Source organism: Branchiostoma lanceolatum, chromosome 3 (genome assembly GCF_035083965.1).
Source record: "Branchiostoma lanceolatum isolate klBraLanc5 chromosome 3, klBraLanc5.hap2, whole genome shotgun sequence".
Lineage (NCBI taxonomy): Eukaryota > Metazoa > Chordata > Leptocardii > Amphioxiformes > Branchiostomatidae > Branchiostoma > Branchiostoma lanceolatum.
In genome coordinates this window covers 11,519,278-11,532,860 of record NC_089724.1, presented here as the reverse complement: position 1 = coordinate 11,532,860, position 13,583 = coordinate 11,519,278, and the positions used below count along the sequence as shown (strand labels likewise).

The 13,583-nt window shown below is 42.4% G+C and overlaps 1 protein-coding gene across 2 annotated transcripts in view; it reads right to left on the bottom strand.

The window, feature by feature from the left end:
• Nucleotides 1-1,168: 1,168 nt before the first annotated feature.
• The window catches only part of LOC136430255 (mucin-2-like), a 51,064-nt gene continuing 38,649 nt past the window's right edge, over nt 1,169-13,583 (bottom strand). For both annotated transcript variants that reach the window (XM_066420695.1, XM_066420697.1), the window contains exons 39-59: nt 13,174-13,546; nt 12,822-13,002; nt 12,222-12,498; nt 11,937-12,011; nt 11,166-11,343; nt 10,100-10,326; nt 9,410-9,599; nt 8,841-9,031; nt 8,114-8,291; nt 7,740-7,922; nt 7,088-7,303; nt 6,342-6,598; nt 5,694-5,894; nt 5,177-5,377; nt 4,586-4,742; nt 4,151-4,284; nt 3,669-3,803; nt 3,064-3,159; nt 2,658-2,841; nt 2,003-2,137; nt 1,169-1,651 (exon numbers count right to left, since the gene is read on the bottom strand). In XM_066420695.1, coding sequence (XP_066276792.1) covers nt 1,479-1,651; nt 2,003-2,137; nt 2,658-2,841; nt 3,064-3,159; nt 3,669-3,803; nt 4,151-4,284; nt 4,586-4,742; nt 5,177-5,377; nt 5,694-5,894; nt 6,342-6,598; nt 7,088-7,303; nt 7,740-7,922; nt 8,114-8,291; nt 8,841-9,031; nt 9,410-9,599; nt 10,100-10,326; nt 11,166-11,343; nt 11,937-12,011; nt 12,222-12,498; nt 12,822-13,002; nt 13,174-13,546 — 3,942 coding nt within the window. In that variant the 3' untranslated portion in view covers nt 1,169-1,478. The remainder of the gene's footprint in view (nt 1,652-2,002; nt 2,138-2,657; nt 2,842-3,063; nt 3,160-3,668; nt 3,804-4,150; nt 4,285-4,585; nt 4,743-5,176; nt 5,378-5,693; nt 5,895-6,341; nt 6,599-7,087; nt 7,304-7,739; nt 7,923-8,113; nt 8,292-8,840; nt 9,032-9,409; nt 9,600-10,099; nt 10,327-11,165; nt 11,344-11,936; nt 12,012-12,221; nt 12,499-12,821; nt 13,003-13,173; nt 13,547-13,583) is intronic.

Sequence of the window (13,583 nt, the reverse complement as noted above, 5' to 3'; positions counted from 1 at the left end):
GTACATTGATTGTGGTAAGCTTGGAATGCGGAAGTTTCCCCCTCCAATTTGAAGTTGTGTTCTTGATATTGTATTGCTGTTATTATTCATTGCTCTAACATCGTGCCAAAGTCTGCAACTGAGGTAAAGTGCCATGTGGTCACTTGACTGAAAAGTTTGATTGTGATTATTCATGTGTTTTTTTCCAAATATTTTGACATCTTTAAATGTGGAAAGTTCAAGGCATTTATGTAACAGAATACATGCGAGTGAATTGCAAATGACATTACTGCAAAAAAATTGTTCCCAACACGATATAAAAATTCTACTGCATCTTCTTCATTAAGGCTGTATCTTATTGCAATATGTTGCTGCTATCTGGAGAAGCTTTAAAGGTGACATTTTAAGACTCATTTAAACTCAATAATACATGTGGTAGAACTTTGGTATGATACCTCATTACTCTTACAATACAGCTTCCTGAAACTATATAATGTAGCTTAGCAACTTTTTCTGCAATTGGGGTTTGAGAACACATTTTAGTGACCAAAATAGATATTCTGATATTCTTTGTTCAATAAAGCTGTAAAAAGCCACCTTCAAAAGGTTGTGTTACCTTATCCAGCTGACAAATGCATGGTGAGTTGCCAAAAATTGAACCTTGTTGTTCAGGTGGTACAAATTCAAATCTACTTCTTACTCTTAGTTGCATTGATTGACGGCAACAGAACTAGTGTGTAAGTCATGTCTAATGTCAAAGGGCTACAAAGAAGGTGCTTATAATCTGCCAGACAAGTCACAGTTCAAGCCTTGCCTGACAGGACTAACTTATCAATCATCGATAAAACTACTAATTTCCTTGTTGGCTACATGACCCTCTGGTCTCTTTAGCATAATTATCTTCCTGTATAATATAGCACTATCAGACAAAAATAGATGTAATCCTTTTATCTCTCTAAAATTATAAAGATGTTCAGAAAAAGGAGATAGCACAGCTCTACAAGACAAGTGACTCTGTGGGAGGTAATCCCCATGTTGAATCTACCCTTCACCTTATGGTACAGCCCAATAGATGAACCACCCCTCCTGTACTTCAACAATTTTTGATGTACCCATGCCTCTGACATTACCTCACACAGAGTCACTGGAGACAATATTGCATAGTTCCGCTGAAACGCTTCCTGCTCAACCCCTTTTACTTTGCTGAATTAAATAATTTGGCATCACATTTGGCTAAAAATCTTGCAAATTTCAACACAAATTCTTACTCCTTAGTTCTTTACTTGCCCACTGTTAATTTCTTCTTCCCACTGTTATTTCATCAAACATCTTTTCAGCAAAGTAAAGTGATTTTGCACTTAAATCTTACGGTATACATCTGATATCAATCTCTTCAGTCAAAGCTACAGAATGTTCATGTGACTGCCATGTGATAGTCACATGATGAGTCTGCAGCTGTGACATGTTGGTCACATGGGTGGTACATGATGTGCATTGTACTAGGGCTGGGCAGTCGGCACCTCGCACTCCGTGGTGTCACAGTCACAGGCCGTGATCTGGCGGTAGGCGTAGGACATGGAGGAGGTCGTAGTCCCCTCACATTCCATCGGCACGGAGATCTCTGACATGGACACCTCATGGCAGCACTCGCAGGTGTGCTTCAGGTCCGCTCCTGGAGAACACGTGAGACAAGATCTGCACTTAGCACCAAATTAAACTGAATGCATGGTCCTAGCAACTGTGCAATCTAGCAAATGTGTATTGTGAACAAGCTGAATAAAATCTGTCTAATAAAGGTTAGGTCATCATCTACACGTACATGCTCACTATGCACTGAACAGATGAACCAACACCTCTCTACTTTACCAGTCACACTCAGGGATACAGCAATGGGCTCCAAGCCTGCCCTCCACAACCACATATATGAACAATGACCTTGCTACTTCACATCTGTAACCTAATGTTGTCTCCCATGGACTCCCCATAGCAATAGCCAGGTGCAGAAGTAGTAGATTCCACCCACCTTCATACATGGAGCTGGAGCTACAGCGCCCCTGACACGATGTGATGTTGACGGGCTGCAGACTCACACAGTCGTCCACGCGGAGGTAGTCCTCTTCGGTGAACAAGCTGCATGAAACCTGGCCTGGTGGCACACCTTTGGAAAGAAAACAAAAAAAAAATATCATAAATAGATTCAACTACAAGGACATTCTTTAGCACCAGCTATAAGCCTCCCATCTTTGGTAAGAAAACCCCAATATATCAATAAACAGATATAATTGAACTACAAGGACATCCTTTTAGCATCTGCAGCTCTTTTTGGGCCTTGGAAGCTTGGGGCTGACAGTCCACCAGAGACTACAGGTTCCCAGGAAAGGGCCAAGGGAGATACAGTAAGGACCTCAAGGGATGTGAATATGCAGATCATAGGTATACAACAAGTCTAGGAAGTCCCACACTCAGATGCAAGGTACTTGGGGTTCAATGTTTTCTCACAGGTGCAATGCAGCAGAACCAAGTAATTCAAGGGTGAGTGCTTTATCTAAAAGTAAAATCTAGTTCAGGAACCTGATAAGATTAGATAAGAAATCTAATATGCTTACTCTTTTCCAGCCAAGTCTACATATACGTGAACTTGCTATCGTTGACAAATGTTACTGAGGGACCCAACTTACACTCGTAGAGCGTGCAGCAGCCATCAGCGGATGTTGTGTTTTTCATGACTAGACCAGGCATGCAGGTCGGGGGTTCCGGACACAGGAGTGTGGAACAATATTCCACCACCTGTCCGTTCTCCCCTGACTCCAAACAGTAACAGCGAGAACAGCTGTCCTCAGGATTGGTCCAGTTGGAGCCAGCCTGGGAGAGAAAGATAGCTTTATTAGCATCATTTGACAAAGTGTGTATTTTAGAGTGTATCTCTACATGTATACATTGGAAGAGGCACACGTATACAAGTGTTCATCATCATGAGGAACCTCTTTACACAGTGATATGTTACACTACCTGCAGACACATCCCTACACATAATCAATCCATCTAGGCACAAATGATCACCCAATGACACTTGCACAGACTTACTGGATGGTCCACCAGAGTCTCATCGTCCAAGACACAGCAAGAGGTCTTCACACATTCTCCACAGCACTCTCCACTGCGCTCCTGGTAGGTGTGGCACTGGGGAGGAAGAGACAACTTGTATTTGGTAGGAGTCATACTGGAGAACTAATAGGTTTAGGTCTGGAGGATTATAACATCATCAACCATTTACAAAAATGACTTAGTCTTGTAGATTTAGTAAACTTTTTTTCTGTCAACTAACTTTCATGTAACGTTACCTCTATGGCACCAACCATGTTGGGTATTGCTGAGGGGAATATTTTTGGCTTGTAATTTCTGCTTGCTGGAATTTTTTACATAAAAACATTTAGATTAGTTTTTGTAAACAAAGGTTCCATATATATTAGCCGGTATATTTCCTACTATTATATACAGTAGGTTTCCTATTCCATTCTTTTCCAAATCTTTAGCTGCTACAAGGCATTTCCCATTCAGAGACATACATTGTGCATGTACCTGACTTGAGTGCTTCTGCCATTTTAACAGTTCTGGAAGTCAGAAGGTCTACAAAACAACTCTTATTCCTCATTCCTTCTAGAAAGTAGCCTATAAGTACATATACTTACTGCTGGGCAGTCCACTTCACACTGTGAGGATCTGTCATCACAGTCCACCCTGTAGAATCCTGTTGCTGGGTCCATCTCCTCCAGACACCGACACTGAATACAGTCGTCATTGGGGTCAGTCCAGCTGGTACCAGGCTAGAGCAGACAAGAACAAACAGGTAAGAAATCACTTGTTGATGTTATGAATGACTTCAAAATTTACTGACTTACTTTACCTGTCTTAGAGTATAGCTTACTCTTTGTAGCATTGTTCTCAATGTCATGTCTGTGACACTTCTCATTACCAGGTAGCTTAGTTGGCATATTTGTGATGTATCTAACCAAGTTATAAACAGCTGTCCTGATAACAGTATTAGTTCAGTAAGCAAGGGAACTGCAAATCAAGTTTTCCATGTTACTATGTGCTATGTGCAAAGTCAACCATTTGTCTTAAAATAAGCAGCTTTTTCCAACAGTGTGAGTGTGAAGGTCTCAGTATTCACCTGATGAGTAGCATTCCTGTACACACAGACTGGCTGACGGGTGCAGTTGGTGTGGCTACAACAGTCATCAATAATAGTTGTCGAAGTCTCACCAATGCTGCAGGTTGTGTCATCTACAGGACACTCATTACACTCTGCAAACAAAGCAACATCATAAATCTATATGTATGTCTTCTAGTTCCCATAATCAACACTATAGATCTACTACATTTTTTTAATTGGTAACAATGACACAGTCGTTTAAGAGTGTGTATGCTCTGGAACAAAGAGCGGAAAGTTAGCAAAACTCTTGAAAAGACATTTAATTTTTAATGAAAGAACTCTGGGTACCACTACATAAGCCAACGGTTTCAAAGTATTTGTTGAATTCAAAAAGATATGGATATACATACAGTAGGTAATAACAAACACGAGCCACAAAATACACTGCCTCACCACAGCTGTACTCCTGGCAGCACTCAGTGTCAGTGGTAACCAGGTGCTTGTTGTCATCGCAGGTGGGGGGCTGGGGACACCTGCTGGGGTCGCAGGTGCAGCTGCTGTTCACACAGCCGCAGTCGTCCTCAGTCTCATGAATCACGTAGCCTGGCATCTGGGGAGGGGAGAGGGCATCATGTATTGTTAGGTTTACATGTACAGCTGTCAAAGAGTTAAATGTCACACATACATGAATGTTGTACAGGATGGATGTGGCAGAATGCCTGTTGATTGTAAATTCATATGGCTTGAATGATTTAAGCTGCCATTCATGTGCACTAACCATAGAACAATGGACTGTGCAACATGATATCAATCTGTTCTGCATTAAGTTATATGATGTCCATATCAGGAGTAGACCAACTTGGCATTAAAAAAAGTGTTATCAACTGTACAGCTATACTAACAGTATATACATGTATGTCGTGATTTCACCATGATGGTAAAACTAAAAGCCTTCGAGGAGTCATGGCCCAATCAACTGACCCTTGTCTTGTGTCTATAAAAATTTGGCCGTTTAGGCACTAACAACACAGAATGTGGTCCCACCTCTCCAACCGGACAGTCAGGTGTTGGGCTGGGTGGACAGGTGTTACAGCTGCAGTTGTAGTGAGGACAGCAGTCGGTTTCTACAGTGACCAGGTGCTTGTTGTGTGGACATTCTGGCTCCGGGGTACAGGTGTTCTCCCGACACTCGCAGGACTCCGTCACACACCCACAGTCGTCCTGACTGCTCACCAGGACGTAACCCTAGGGACACAACAAAACCTCGTCACAACGGGAAGACTCAGTAAAATGGGTAAGAAGAAATGTTTGTGTACACTGCAACAAAAAGTATTGAAGCAAACCATTTTGCACTTGAAAAGTTTTGAGACTTCATGTAGGTACTAAATTTAAAGTTGAGTATACCACGGAGTTTGTAAATGAATACACACATGTGTCATGGCCTTTTATGTTAAACTTTGTTATTAGCTGTTACGACTGAAAAGGAAGCAGTAAACCTGTTTTTTTAACATACATGGACTACAAGAATATCATCAAAGTTCGAAGGAGTCTAGTACTGTACCTCGGCATAGTTACAGTCGATTACTGGACGGGGTGGGCAAGTATCACATGTGCAATTGTAGTGTGGACAGCAGTCCGTATCCATAGTAACCAGGTGTTTGTTGTCGTCACACTCAGGCGGCTGGTCACAAGTGTTGGTACGGCACTGGCAGGACTGGTTTACACAGCCACACACATCCGTGGTGCTCTCAAGCACGTAACCCTGCCAACAACAATCAACTTACTCAGGTTCTGACTGACATTCTCAGTGTTGCTTTCATTATTTATGGGGTGATCTAACCACAGAGTTGTATCCATAAAAGCGTAAAAGTCTGAAGTACAGGATCCCATACCAAATGATGAAATCAGAAACAACTAGGGATTGACAAAGCAATCCATCATTGAGGCCAATCGGCCATGAAGGCAAAGATCCTTCTGTCATGTAATAAGAAGACAATCACAAAAAATAAACATTGGATTACAAAGCTTTCCAACCTCAACCCCCCAAGCATGGAAAAACCGGACTGAGAAAGAAACAGGACTTAGTTTAAAGGTAGCAGAGTCTAGGGCCCTGGACTATGCAACATGAAGGAACTTAACGGAGGGGAGCAAGGGGCTAGTTCCTGTCCTAGGCACTTATGTAGGCAGATAGATAATTCAGGCTGCTCACCTCCCCAGGAGGACAGTACGGAGGGGGTGTTGTTGGACAGACGTCGCACACACAGTCGTACTCCAGACAGCAATCTCCCTCCGACATGTCCAGGACTTTGGGCGGTTCACACTCTGGTGCATGAGGACACTGCGTAGAGTTGCAGCGGCACTCGTACTCAGGCACGCACTCCCCGGGGTTGGTGTGGAGGACGTACTGGTACTGGTCGCACTGGGGGATGACGACCTCGAGACAGTCCGCACGGCTCAGATCGCACACTGGAAACAAAGGGTGGAAAAAGTCAGCTAACTCACCAGTTTGGCACAGTAATTTACAGCAGTGCCTGCAGAAGTTCTAAACATTTCTCAGACATTTCTTTACGATACAAATAGATGTGCTGGGGTCGCATACATGTACAGAGTTGCGTAGAGTAGATGGATCACATACCACTTGTGTTGCATATAGTATCAAAATTGAACCACAACAAGGATCTGAGGAGGGCTATCTTTGAGTTTTAAAGGCTTTGCAGGAAACGAAAAATGTATTGTGCAACAATTCAAGAGAAAAATTTACTGTATACAGAATCCTTCTCCGGATGTGCAAAATTTTGGGAGGTGTCTGTTTTGAAACAAAGTAGAAAAGCTTTAAGACCTCTGGTATGATTTACAACCCGACCACTAAAATCTACTAAGCAAAGGGACTCTTACAGTGCACAGAAAAAGGAGAGCTCTCTTAACAAAGTCTGAGAACGTCTTTGATAGTCTTACCGCACTCATAGGTGGGGCAGCAGGGGTCAGACCCCTCCACCATCCTCTGAGACTCGCACACACCACACTTGGGGATGGGCTGGTTGGTAGGGCAGGCTCTGGGGTAGCACTCAGTCTTCCTGTAGCCTGTACATGTGCACTCCTGGCAGCTGCCATCGTACGGAATCCAGGTATCACCGATGGCATGAGGCATGCCATTCTCATCCTCACAGCCATCTGGAACACAAGATAAGAAAGTTAATTAACAAAGTAAATAGCTTACTGGAAGGTCATCAAAAGTCGATGAATTCCTACTTTCAACAGTCAAGTTGAACATGAATCATTAATATGTGCACTTATTGGCATGGTGAACACACCTGACCATGCTTTTATCTGATGGAATAAAAATCAATATAGCATATAGAATCATGACAGATAAATTTATACCGTAGTATATTTATGGTGGTAGATAGATAGATGCAGGTTAGGTATCCATGAATGAGTAATAATATTTTGATTCAGTCTATACACTGAATGGTGGATAAGGTTTTCTGTGGACATTTCAGATGCTATCCTGCATCCTTCTTCAGTGATATGAGGTATAGAGGTATGGACTACATGAATTTTGGACAATTGCAAGTTTGGAAGTAGTACAGAAGTGTAGAGTACTTACGGCATGTATCTTCTTCAACACACTGGTCTGAGTCCATATGGAGAACCATGTCGTCCGGACAGAAGCAGCCTTCTGTCTCCATGAACGCCAGGGAACACTGGGAGGAGTTGAACATGTCCATGTTCTCACAAGTCTTCACACAGCTGCAGGCCTTGTACTCCAATCCAGCCTCACATTCGAAAGCTAGGCAAGAATAAATCATAACAATAACGTTTCATCAGGCATTTTCAAATATCACATTGAAGGTACATGTACAATCATGTATGCATACAAAAAGTCTAAAATTTCTACATATCTCACAAGTAGATAATATTTGACAGTACAGTGATAATTTCATATGCGGACTGGTTGTTACAAAATATAATGTAACTTACAGCAGTTGTTGCCCTTCCCTCTCCAGTCTACGCAGACACCCATACGCTGGCACACATAGGCGTACGCTCCCAGGGCCTGACACTCGCTGTAACAGGCTCCTCTGTCATAGCGACAAGACTGGTAGAAGAATTCGACGTCCACAACATCATGGCATGCGGCAAATGGGCCTTCTGGATCCTGGGGATCAGGATAAATCATTCAATCATACAGCTAAAAAAAGAATATGCTGTGTACTGTCTACAGATCTGTTTCCTGTATACTCTAAGCACAGGAAGGTGACATTGAATGGTGCAGTAATTCTTGTGAAAGTTTGTCCTGGTTAGTTCCAACAAAGAACACTGTAGTTGGACTGACTTATGCTGGTCAGACATTGCCGGGCTTACATGGTGCTTGGGTAGTACAGGGATGAATGTATTGCAGTTAGATTATTAGGACTAATTATAAATGATATTTACTACTGAGTAATACTGAGAAGATATCACCCGGGTATTGGTCACAGAGTATTAGGCATATATATTGCACATGTAGTTTGAGTAAGTGATATATACTGAAAGGACATCACAAGGGTATTGGGACAGAGGGTGTTGGGGTGGTACAGGCCTGGGATACTGTTAGACTAAGGCACATATATTACATACTGAGAAGACGTCACAAAAGGGCTGGTCACAGGGAGTGGTTCAGGGATAATTATATCAAAGTTAGACATACTGAGTGATATGTACTTACTGAGAGGACATCACAAGGGGTCTGGTCACAGGGTGTTGGGGGCGTGGCGGTGGGCTTGGGTTCAGGAATACAGGTGTTGGACGGGTTGTCGGGCGTGTCCACCTTCCATTCACAGGAGCAGTTGTTATAGTCGTTCATGATGTTCCCATCCCTGTCCTGGCAGTCGTCTGTTTTGTTGTTGTTACAAAGACCTGCGAAAAGGGGAGAGGATGAGGGTTGAAACAGTACTGACATGCCAGAAAGTGTGGGAGTACATTTTGTATCTGCAATCATTATGATAATTATAATCCTTCTACAAGAATTGGCTAATATTATGACTATGTCGCAGCTTCCTAATACAATATGGTTTATCTTAACATATAAAAATATATTTCATATAATAGTTTGGGATTCACCAAGACCTTAATACATCTACAGGCTGTAGAACAACTATGACTGCCTTTGGGCATGGAACGACAAAACTAAAAGTAGAAACATTGAGGTAAAAGTAGAATAAATTCATGGAGTTACAGTGTGCAGCAGTGACAACATGCTGGAATAGAAGTTCCAGATAAACATTCTGTACTTACCACACAGTCCCTCAGTCTTGCCTGCATACATGGATGGAGGCACACTGATGTAGAAGCCACTGCTCAGCCAGTCATACACCACTGTCACGTTCCGGGACGGGATCTCCAGCTTCAGGGGGAAGCCCATTGTAGTCACCTTCATACCACCAAACTTGAACGGTACGCTCCACTGTGATCCATTCACAAACACCTGAGAGGGGATGGAAACAATGGACAAGAGTGAGACAAATGAATCTTAAAAATTGAGCAAAAATAAAGGGTGTTTGCACAGGACACAGCTAGTTTGCTGAACTTGACAGTGTATGATTGTTTATTGTGCTTATTTGGTCAACATATACAAATCTATCTGGCAGCTTCAAGGTTGAACCATCCAGCATGGCTGACAACAAATGGTAAAGGTCCCACTGTTAATCCACTGTATGTAGGGCAAGGTATTGAAAGGCAGAGCCCAATGCGCCCCTCTCTTTCCAATACCTTTTAACTCAATAACCAATGTTAATTACCAATTTTACACCTGGTTGAGTGAGGAAAGTGGTGAAAGGTTCCATTCCCAAGGACACCGCATCGAGCCAGGAATTGAACCTGCGATATCTAGATCTCGTGTCCACTAGTCTAGCCACTTGGCCATTTGATGCCACAATATGGCTGACAATACTTCTTTACAAACTTGACTGATTGTTGGTACTTAACCTGATGTCCAGCCTTCAGCTCTACAGTGTGTCCATTGTAGATGACCTTGATCTCCTTGGTGCAGGTCGTGATGGGTTCAACAGTGCACTGAACATTGAAACCCCGGATCTCAAAGTGACGTGGAACATAGGTGTCTCTAGCCAGGATGAACTCGCCCTCTCCCTGGAAGTAGAAGTACTCTCCGTCGGAAGTGAAGTAGTGAGGGTCACCATATCCCTTGCATTCACCTGGAGGAAATAAATTCTTTTGTTATCTTACTGAGATGACATAATACAGGAACAGAAACAACAGACTGATCCCATTACTTAACTACTTTTGCCAAAACATTGAAATGCAAAAAACTTATCTAGAAGCTGCTTCCTGAAATATAGTAGACTAAGTGCAAATTTCATGACGTTTTGTGTGTCTTACACTACTTCATGAGGCATCTTTGATCTTCCATAATTCTTACAAAAAGTCTCAACAGTAAAATCATCATTATTTTCTACTCGAGGCAAAAACTTTATGAAAGGAAAAAAAGGAGTTTCTATTGCTTTCATGCGTCATGGTTCAAATTGATGTGGCCCAAGGATGAAAGCAATAGAAACTGGATAAGAAAATGAAGCTCAACTGAATCATTAACATGAGTATGTGAAGAGTACACACAGTACCTTGGTATAAACACACAGTTTAATTGTCAGAATAAACGTTGCCAGATTCAACTTGTTCTTCCTATCTGCTGTTTGTTCTATTGCTAAATGTTAATGAATAATAAAATAATAAACACCTGAGCCAGAACTAAACGAATAAATTAGTTGCCCTAGAGTTAGTTTTTGTTCACTTGTCAGTCTAACTGAAGGCTATACTCATGATTTATTCATTTGTCAGTCTGATACACAGAGGTGGGACCTTGATGCTGATGTAAGGGCAACTGGCCCCACATGGGAACAGCTGGTAGACTCGGGGCCTAGGACCGCATGAGATGGAGGGATCTACATGTAGTTGATGGCCTATGTGCCAAAGGATGGGCAGCAGGCAAAAAAAAGTGGAACCAAAGAAGTCTAACTGATAGTAATTTTGTACGTACATGGACACTCGTACTCTGGACAGCATGACCCCACATTGATAGGCTGCAGACCATTGGTACAGGTTGGTGGCTCAACAACATCACAGGTGCGACGAGAAATGGAAATCTCGCCACATTGACGACACTGGTATAACGACCGAAAGCATCGGTCCTCTGGGTCATACCATGTGTCACCAACCTGTAGATGAATAAAATTCAATTATCGTTTTAGAAAACAAGTCTATTCATAAATCTGTATGTACATTTTGTACATGTAGGTGATTGCCAATTCATACTTATATACACAAATATCACCTGCCCACACTAAATAGGAGAATGAAAGCACACTTCAAGAACTACTTTGATATAGCTGCCATCCCTACATGTCGATATGGTTGGATACTGGCCTATCAATACTATATTATACAATGCTAAATAGAATGCAAAATGTGTTTCAGAGAGCCAGTTGTCATAGTAAATGTTCAATTTCCATATAATTTCAGTCTCCAATTCTTCAAGGAACTTTCTCCAATATGATGTCTTGAAGTCACTAAGCTTCAAAATAAACTGTAATCATTTTGTCAATGAAAGAAGTTTGATACTTTATCATGGTTCTGAATAAATGCAATTTGATATCTGACAGATTCTCTGCTACAAAGATTGTGCTATTCAACCTGCTGTGCAGCATGACTAAAAAAATACCTGAAAAAAAGTACCTGAGGGCCAATTGAGATTAAAAGGTGTTCCATAGGTAAATGTAATGGTAATATATATAAAAAAAGCTACACTCACCGGTCTTATTTCACCAGAATCGTCAATACAGAAATCTGGACACTCGGTGGTACTCGGTGGTACAAAGGCTGTAGTGCTAGGTAGGGCAGTTGTGGAAACAGTGGTAGATTCTGTAGTAGTGGGCTGGGTTGTCGTGGAAACAGTGGTGGTTTCTGTAGTAGTAGGTTGGGCTGTCGTGGAAACAGTAGTGGATTCTGTAGTGGTAGGCTGGGTTGTCGTGGAAACAGTGGTGAATTCTGTAGTAGTGGGCTGGGTTGTCGTGGAAACAGTGGTGGATTCTGTAGTAGTGGGCTGGGCTGTTGTAGAAACAGTGGTGGTTTCTGTAGTAGTGGGCTGGGTTGTCGTGGAAACAGTGGTGGATTCTGTAGTGGGTGGTTGGGTTGGTGATGGGGAACCAGTTGGAGTCATAACTGTTGTACTTGAAGTTGTCTCTGTGGTAGTAGGCTGGGTTGTTGTAGATACTGTTGTAGTTGGTGTGGTTGTTCTCTGAGTTGTAGTACAGTAGGCTGGAGGAGAACAGCACTTGACTCGTATGGAGTAGTCATAACAGTATGGAGACTCCCTGTGAAAGACAGCATACAGTTGACACAGATTCCAAATAAGCATAATTTTTGGGATGTAGATTGGACAAATGAGCTGATGTCTGTATTTCTATAAGTATGATGCAAAACAATGAGGTATCATTTTAGGAGGTCTCTACAGACATATCTAAGCTGGAGCAGATTTTTAAAACTGTGTCGTTTCCTCGTGGTGCGGCCGACCTATCAAAAGCCATATATATGGAATACCACTTTCCTATAAGCCTGACCGCCTGACCAAATTAACAATAGACTCAGCACGCATGTACAATGTACTTGGTCTCAGTCTTTAACTCCATTCCCTTACCTTGGCTGAACACTGGACAGGCACAGGAGACCAGAGCTGACATCACACTCCACCCCACTCTGTTTGACAGCATTGAAGTCTATGCTTGGTGTCCTGTCAAGACGGCATTCTATGTCATCTGGCTCCTCACAGAACTCCAGGGAACTTTCCCGCAGATGGGCAAAGGTCTCATTGTCATTGGCTGCAAATGAAGAAAACAAGCAAACATTCAGTGTGTGGCTATGAATTTGAATGACAACCTCAGCTAGATAAAAATAGACTGTAATACATAATCATGGTGTATCTGGACGCATCTTATCTATCAAAACCAATGTCTTCATGATCAGGAAGTAACATTGTTAAAGGTACTTACGAACACCAGCACCAGGGTAGTCTGAGTTCATCCACTCTGACCAAACACAAATCTCCTGGCAGTACTCAGTGGTAGTCCCCACAGGTGGTGTTGTAGAAACAGTTGTGGTGCCCTCTGTAGTTGTGGACACTGTGGTTGTTGGTACTGTCTTTGTTGTTGGTTCCTCCGTTGTCACCGAGGAGGTTGGGGTTGTTGGTGGTGGTTTCTCCGTTGTAACTGTGGTAGTTGGGGCTGTTGTTGTTGTCATGGAAGTAGTTGTTTTGCATGAGTCAGGCACATGGCAACACTCGAACCTCACTTCATAGTCCATGCAGGCTCTCGTTTTAGTCAAACTGGAGTCACAGTACAGGCCTGTGTCCACCTGACATGTCACCTGAACAGAAAAAAACGCACATTAATCCTAAGCACAT